Source organism: Temnothorax longispinosus, chromosome 6 (assembly GCF_030848805.1).
Source record: "Temnothorax longispinosus isolate EJ_2023e chromosome 6, Tlon_JGU_v1, whole genome shotgun sequence".
Lineage (NCBI taxonomy): Eukaryota > Metazoa > Arthropoda > Insecta > Hymenoptera > Formicidae > Temnothorax > Temnothorax longispinosus.
Window position 1 is genome coordinate 14,965,338 of NC_092363.1, and position 7,773 is coordinate 14,973,110.

The 7,773-nt window shown below is 36.9% G+C and overlaps 2 protein-coding genes across 4 annotated transcripts; one reads left to right on the forward strand and one right to left on the reverse strand.

Moving 5' to 3' along the window:
- Positions 1-8: 8 nt before the first annotated feature.
- LOC139815054 (uncharacterized) lies at positions 9-3,643 on the reverse strand. The gene is made up of 4 exons (XM_071781656.1): positions 3,398-3,643; positions 3,021-3,181; positions 2,755-2,848; positions 9-2,470 (listed from the first exon to the last, which is right to left on the reverse strand). Exons 2-4 carry the CDS (start codon positions 3,174-3,176, stop codon positions 1,611-1,613), a joined length of 1,110 nt encoding a protein of 369 aa, XP_071637757.1. The 5' UTR covers positions 3,177-3,181; positions 3,398-3,643; the 3' UTR covers positions 9-1,610.
- Positions 3,644-4,187: 544 nt separating this feature from the next.
- On the forward strand, positions 4,188-7,726 carry LOC139814562 (protein LSM12). Of its 3 annotated transcripts, XM_071780888.1 has the most exons (4): positions 4,188-4,343; positions 4,407-4,646; positions 5,335-5,735; positions 6,230-7,726. In XM_071780888.1, exons 2-4 carry the CDS (start codon positions 4,589-4,591, stop codon positions 6,317-6,319), a joined length of 549 nt encoding a protein of 182 aa, XP_071636989.1. In that variant the 5' UTR covers positions 4,188-4,343; positions 4,407-4,588; the 3' UTR covers positions 6,320-7,726. The 3 variants fall into 3 exon arrangements, with proteins under 3 accessions (XP_071636989.1, XP_071636988.1, XP_071636990.1); XM_071780887.1 differs by lacking the exon at positions 4,407-4,646 and having other exon boundaries at positions 4,196-4,388; positions 5,359-5,735; XM_071780889.1 differs by lacking the exon at positions 4,188-4,343 and having other exon boundaries at positions 4,396-4,646.
- The last annotated feature ends 47 nt before the right edge of the window (positions 7,727-7,773 follow it).

Below are 7,773 nucleotides of genomic sequence, written 5' to 3' on the forward strand. Positions count from 1 at the left end.
CACTTTTGCTCGCAAACATAGAATTTTTATCCATTCCATGCAATGTTACAGACATTTTTTTTAATCTAAAAGTAATGAAACGTGTAATGATTTTTTGTTTTAAATTATGACAATTTGGAATTGTAAAGTTAATCGTATTACACAAATTAATAAAAAATTTTTTTAAATTTATGGATTTGGAACAAACTTGTATGTAATAACTCTGGAAAACCTTTTCCATCTTTACAATAAAAGAAAATGTTGGTTTATTCATAAAAAATAATGTTTCTTCCTTGAAACATCTTGCTCTTGTCAATTCACTATGTGAACACGCAATAAAGTCAGTACTCCCTGTAGCGTTAATACAAGTATCACATACTTTTTCTTTAGTTTTAATTTTATACAATATATAACCGCCTAAATAATATATAGTATTTAAAGCCATATTATCAAGAACAATATTATCACAAATATCAGTCTCATTTATTTGTACTATTTGATTGCTAACAAGTTCATTTTCGTCGATAATCGGACGCGTGCGATTCTTGTTTGACATTAGTTCTAAAAACTGTGAAAAGAACTCCCTGTCATCATTGTCATAACTACTGTGTCCAATATGCTTCATATATTGCGAAATTGTAATTAATTTGAGATCATTTTTGAACTGGACTGCATTTGGTATCACGTTTTTAGAACGAATAATAGAAAATACATTTTCCAAACAATCTTGCATAAATCGCGACGTGAGAACGAACTCGAAGCCCTCATTATCAAGTAAGTAATTAGTTAATTGTATAACGGACATGGTAGAAATTATAACACCTGTTTGAAATGGTTTCCATGACCCTGATTTGCCGACCTCCATTCCTGTAACTACTTGAATAACTTCTCTTAAAAATTGCATTGTTTCTTCAAATTTTTCTACATTAAGTTTTCCTAAGGCTAGTTTTGGTGTTCTTGCGCTCATAATCGTAAACCATTTAGAAATGAACTGTATAAACCAAGCAGTTGTTTTAAGAGTTGGATCATTTGTATCTTCAGCATGAAATTGTAGAGCAGAACCTACACGATGGTTCAATACATTAGTAGCATTGCTCACTTTCATTTTTTGAAAATGATTATTAGGATCTAATAATTTTCTTTGCAATTTTGGAGCTATTAATAAACCAAAACCTAATTTTTCTTGTGCTGTGCATAATTTATGTAAATGAGAAACTCTTACTTCATTTGTTGGTAAACCATATTTATCTACTATTTCCTTTGGAATTTTAAACAATTCATTTCTTATAAAACCTGCTTTTAAGTTTTTGAATGTATGTGCTACGTCATGAAAAAAATAAAGAGAGCGATTTTTGTCAACAGGATGTACGCAAAAATTTATGATCCTAGAATGTCGTGAAATTTTTATACCAAACGCTTTCCATAATGCCATATTTGCGGATCCCATATCTGAAGTAATACTATGAACGCGTAATCCTATTTTTTCTGCTTTTTCTATAATATCACAGACAATAGGTTTTAATTTTGTACCATCCACTGAGTCACTGGTATAATAATAGGCGACAACTTGCTTCCATCGACTTGAAATGCCTCCTAACATTATAACTAAAGCATGATTAGCGATATGCTTATCACCCGAACAATTTTGTAAAGTAGCAGTACCTTAAGTACGTATTTTTTGATATATCTAATACATGACTGGGTGTTATGCTCATTTCATCTAGCACTAGCATGCAATGATTATCTAAACTATTTTTGAAGGAAGAAACTTTAATACTTAAAAAGTCAAAAATGTCATTCAAAATACCACTATCAAACTGTATATTTTGCATTTTCCTATTTAATGTTCGTAGCGAAGGTAAAGGAAAATGACGAATCACTTCCTCATAACCTGAGCTACCACATGCAAACCTTATTTTTAGTGCTTTTTGTATAGTATTATTGCACCATTTTGGAACTTTGATAAATTCGCCAGATAACAGTTTTAGTTGCGTATCGCTAAGCATATTCTTTATCTTTGTTGCAAGTATATGGGAAGAACCTGTTCGTTGTTGTAAACGTTTTATATTGCGTTTTGCATTGAGAAGTTTTTCTTTTGCATGTTTATGTAAGCGATCAATTTTTGTTAAAAGTTTACGCATTTCTTCTATTGTTTTGTCTTTTTGTAAACAATTAGTGCACGAATTCAAAACTTTATTTGATTGCACGGATTTTCCATTTTCTGCTTCGCTACTTTCAATATTTATAATTTCATTCACATCTTCATACTCCATTGGTTCATGTTCATTATTTTGGGACGAATTTTCTTCAATATGCACCGTCTCGCTTTGCACAAAGTCTTCCGTTGATTGATCTTTATTTTCATACTCCATTGGTTCATGTTCATTATTTTGGGACGAATTTTCTCCAATATGCACCGTCTCACTTTGCACATAGTCTTTCGTTGATTGATCTTTATTTTCAATTTCGTTAATTATTAGCTCTTTTGGAACTGAAAATAAAGTATTAACATTGGAACATGATTGGAACATATAATTGAATTCTGTCCATACAGAAAAAACTTTACTTTTGTTTATTTAATTTCTTTCTTATATTCCTTAATCTTTGCTGTTAAATAATAATTATTTATATCTATTTCTACAAAAAATCTATTACTTTAATAAATGCAAAAGTTATTATTTATAATAGGTACTGTGTTATTCATTTCTAGAAAACTAATAAAAATAGAAATACAAAAAATTAAGAATTTTAAACCAACATAGATGAAAAAATTACCTGTATCACCAAATAAAGTAGGTATGGCATTCATTTTTAATTTCAAGCTGCCATCTGCTCTATGTTTTTCCCACATTTCAGGAGCAAAATGAACCTATAAATCATAAAAATAATGTAACAATAATAGAGTATCGGAAACTCACTCTTTCTAATTGTCCCCTTTAGAAAGAGACAAAGGAGTGAGTCCGAAACGCATCCAATTTTGGAGACCAGGCATTAATGACGCCGTACAACAATTATTAATAAGTTCAAATTTATATTATTACCTGACATAATGTTGAATGTTTTGTTGGGATCCAATTTGTACGATTCACATTGTGAATCCATATTGCACATCTTTGTGTATCTTTTAATGGGAAATAACACATTTTGTAACCTGATTTCCAGGAATTTGAGCAACCTTGCGCCGCACAACTAGGCATTTTATCTACAACACAGTTTTTAAAATTATTTTTCCAAACTATTTGTAAGTATAAGTTTTAGGTTAAGGTTTTTTGTATAAGTTTTAGATTACAGTTTGTGAATTTAATATTATAATAAATAATTACTAAATACATTTTATTAATAAGTATCGCTTAATCATGTACAGTTAAACAGATGTAAAATAACTCTTTGTTATATTTTAATTATTTTTATTACTTACTGTAACGTGAATTTTACTCGCTTGCGAAATAGTCATACTTTTGCATAGCGAACGATCGAGGTAATTTTGTTCTTCAACTATCGTACTTGGAAATTGTAGCATAGCCGGGCATAGCGGATCACTAACACTTATGTTATAGCTTTGTCTCACTCCCACTTGCATAGCTTTGTCTCACTCCCACTAACGTCTTCCCCATTAATGGCGGAACCAATCAGGATTCAGACCGGGGTGTCCTAACTCTTACTAGAGGAACTCTAGCGTCACCCAGCCGGCAGCGCCGTTAAGGCCTTCACACATAAAATGCCGTAAGGACGTAAAACGTAAGCGTAAGAAAATCGATCAATCCCAATCAAGTATTTTCCCCTACTGGAGTTACGGACAGCGCAATACTTGATTGGGATTGGTCGATTTTCTTACGCTTACGTTTTACGTTCTTACGCGATTTTATGTGTGAAGGCCTTTAAGGCCTTCACACATAAAATGTCGTAAGGACGTAAAACGTAGGCGTAAGAAAATCGATCAATCCCAATCAAGTATTTCCCCCTACTGTGGTTACGGACAGCACAATATTTGATTGGGATTGGTCGATTTTCTTACGCTTACGTTTTACGTCCTTACGGCATTTTAAACGGCGTAAGAACGTAAAACGTAAGCGTAAGAAAATCGATCAATCCCAATCAAGTATTTTCCCCTACTGGGGTTACGGTCAGCACAATACTTGATTGGGATTGGTCGATTTTCTTACGCTTACGTTTTACGTCCTTATGCGATTTTATGTGTGAAGGCCTTTACATAGCGCGACGTCCGCAGGCCACGAGAGGGACGGCGCGTCGCGATCGCGAGCCGACGCGAGCCCGTCGGCAGTGAAAAATGGCCGGAGCCAGCGACTGGTTTAGCATCGGCAGCACGGTGCTCTGTAAAACCTGCCATGAAAAGGAGATAGAGGGTGAGGTGTTGGCGTTCGATCCACAGACCAAAATGCTGATACTAAGTATCCTTTTTTCGCAAGAATGGCGCCGATCGTCGGTGGCGGCAACGACGATGACGGCAGCGGCAGCGGCGAGGGGCCCGCATGTGCTTCCGCCGCGCGAGGACGCAGTGTAAATAGCGGGCGTCGTGTCTCGTGCCGCGTGTTACCGCCAAGCTCCTCGGCGACCCGGCACCGCGAGTTCGACGTCGCGTTCGCCGTCCATGTCTCGCGACTCGTCCGGAACAAACGTGGCAACTCGGTCGCGCGGTTCAAATTCAGGTTAGTTTCGTCTCTTTCACCGTCAACCATGCTGGTTTATCTACCTGCGTCTGCCTGTTCGCCCGCTTGCTCGCTCGCCGCTCACTGTGCATGCACGTTTTGTTATCGGACACGGTTTGCACGTCATCGTTGACGTAGTGCTCGCGACTCGCGGCGTTCCAGGAGTTTCGACCGATCTCGAGAGCATATGATCGCACGCTCGTCGTCGACAGTTAATGTCCTGGTTATCATGTCTTTTTTATGGTTTTTGATCGGCGATCAGATATATCAGTAATATAACATCAGTCACTGTTGATTTTAACGACATTGAACGTCTTAATTGTATGTTGGAGCATTGGTAAACAGAAAATTCACAAACCTGTGACGAATAGTCTATGATACAAATTGTACTAGTTGTGATCATATTTATGGGAATAAATATTCTAGAATGCTCCAATACTCCAGAATTCAAAAATTTCTGAGCTATTGGGTCTGTTTCCTATTGCTGTACTGGCTGCGCTTGTTCAGTCTTATCTTTTCTACTCCACATTGGAAGGGAAAAGATAAACTCTGAACTAGTGCGATCGGTTCAGCAATAGAAAACAGATCCATTGTTTGATCACAAACCAGGTACTCAAATTTATAGAAATTTACTGAGATCTGATCATGAACGTTGACATTTATTTGTTACACATATCCGAAAGGATAGTTTTCCTTAACAGTAACTTCTTAGAATCACCATCGTCGAGTGGGAGACCCTCGTTAAATGATATACATATAGTAAATTTATCCCTCGTGTCCAACGTTCAAGTGACACGGGAAGTTAGTCCTACTACCAGTGAACCACCACAGAGCCTTAATTTACAAAGGCTAAACACGAGAGTTCGTAATCAGATCGATGAGAAGAGGAGACTGGTAATGGCTCTGCAGGCCGGAGTATCTCCAGAGGGACAGAAGCTCTTCATCGCTATCTCGAAAACTATTCAAGATATTACGTGGAATGGAGCTAATATTGTTGTATTTAATAATGTCACTATTAGACCACCATACAAAGTGGACAATGTTCATGGAAACACAGAATCTGGTGCATATAGACATGTAAAAAAAGTGGTACGTATCAATGCAGGAAATGTTTAAGTTAGCAATCTTATACTATATATATATATATATATATATATATATATATATATATATATATATATATATAGTATAGACGTATAGTATAGATATATATAGTATAGTATAGTATAGACGTACAACATACGGGTTTCTTAATTTCTTGGTTACTTTTTAAACTCATTTCTTTCAATAAACACTTTAGCAATAGAACTCAAATTTAAAGCATTTGTCTAATGACCGTCCGATACAGTTAAACTCTTTAATTGAAACTTTCTGAAGAAATTTAAATATTTTAAACTAAATTAACATTTTATTTCCTTCAATTTTCTTACTAAATATAGTATAAAAATATATATAACAAAATGTAAATATAAAATAAAGTAACAAACAAATTTTGAATGAAAGACAAATGATTATTTCAGATTTATCTCTTTATTGCATTTGTATTATCTATCTCGCATTCACGCATTCTGTTTATCTCACAGGTTGAGAAACACATTAAAGATACATTACAAGCACAGCAACAACGGGATCAACAGCAACAACAAACGCAGAAGGGCGGTGAACTGCAATAAGAGTCCAACAAGGCACTACGTCATCAAAGTCGCTAGCATATTTTTGAACAAGTTTCAGTGACAAGAAATAAGAAGAAAAGAATTAACAGGATACCGAATAAGATAGCCCGACTGCAAAGAAATAATTTAGATAAGCCTATCGCGGATCATCGGCATATCTTCGAACAAGTTCCAGTCGTTTGTTCAAATGAAAAAAAGACAAACAAGAGCGCAGATTCGACACGGAAATTTCACATCGACTTTAATCAGAGTATTGTTAACAGTATCGCATGTGCAGCATTTTATAAATACAATCAGACGTACAATTCGTAAAATTATTAGTCACCAGCCAAAAAAAAACGAAAAAGCGAATAGGCCGATTAACTGAAGTTTAGTATCTATCAACCGGTATTACCATTATCGGCACTACATTCGTACGCGATGTATACTAACGGCCCCGAAGTGTGTGCTATAGTTTAATTCAAGGTCGGTTTGTCGGTCATCGACGAGCGTATCTTAGCGTGATTTGATTCTCCATTTCTAAACAAGAGCCTTCGCGTCCACGAGACACGATGTACACGATTCAAGTCCGTATGAAGCGGTCCGAGCTTTCAAAATCCGAAAGAAGGCGAGCGCGTCGCGTGAAAGTAGGATAAAACGCACGGTTGCCGATACCTGAAGCACATCGTAAACAGTCCCGATCTGTGATCCTTCTCGGCAATAAATCGATTTCCTATCGTGGCAATACGTTGTATATTGCGATAAGGAAGGGGACCATCCGGCGACTCTACGTTTCATTCAACAAAAGAGATTTAAACCGCGATTATATTGTCGACGTGAATTGATGCACGAAGGTCTCTCCACGCGTCGCCTTCGAGATGAAATCTCACGCCTTTCACCCGCGAGATGCGTTCTTTATCGCATTTACTGTGAAGAGCAGGAAGACTCCCAATGTAGAAAGCGGACTATCCGCCAACAAACGCATCGGTAATTCATGCCTCTTATCCTAGTTTCGCCGAAACAAAGCGCGCACGATCAATTCGACGATTCCCATTCCCGTTTCGAAGCTCGCTCACGCGAGCGATTCCACGTTATTCCCCGGCGACACTGCAAACCTATCGTATTGGCCGACAGAAAAAGAAACCGCGAACATCCGCGACTCATCATACGGGACGCCTTCGAGAACGACGTCTTGGGGTGTCTGTCGCGTAGAGCCGAGTGTTGCCCGAGAATGTAATTTAAAAAGGGGCAAAGCTGTCGGTTCTCGCGAAAAACAGGATCCTTGGGAGACGAGATCGAGCTCATCCCGTGTCAATTTAATTGCCATTCGAATGGAAAGAATGAGAGTGAGAAAGCAGGCGTAGGAGATTGTAAGAAGAAGAGTTACACGAAAAAAAAGACATAAATAAATGTAATATAAATTCTGTAGTCGTGGGCTCTCTTTCTCTCTCTTTGTACCTCTTACGGTCGCCTCT

Coding starts and splice junctions, on each gene's coding strand:
- LOC139815054 (XM_071781656.1), bottom strand. CDS start 3,176: ATGCCTAGTTGTGCGGCGCAAGGTTGCTCAAATTCCTGGAAATCAGGT. Junction 2,849..3,020: donor AACATTCAACATTATGTCAG/GTAATAATATAA, acceptor TATGATTTATAG/GTTCATTTTGCTCCTGAAAT. Junction 2,471..2,754: donor TACTTTATTTGGTGATACAG/GTAATTTTTTCA, acceptor CTTTATTTTCAG/TTCCAAAAGAGCTAATAATT.
- LOC139814562 (XM_071780887.1), top strand. CDS start 4,268: ATGGCCGGAGCCAGCGACTGGTTTAGCATCGGCAGCACGGTGCTCTGT. Junction 4,389..5,358: donor GACCAAAATGCTGATACTAA/GTATCCTTTTTT, acceptor GTAACTTCTTAG/AATCACCATCGTCGAGTGGG. Junction 5,736..6,229: donor ATAGACATGTAAAAAAAGTG/GTACGTATCAAT, acceptor TTTATCTCACAG/GTTGAGAAACACATTAAAGA.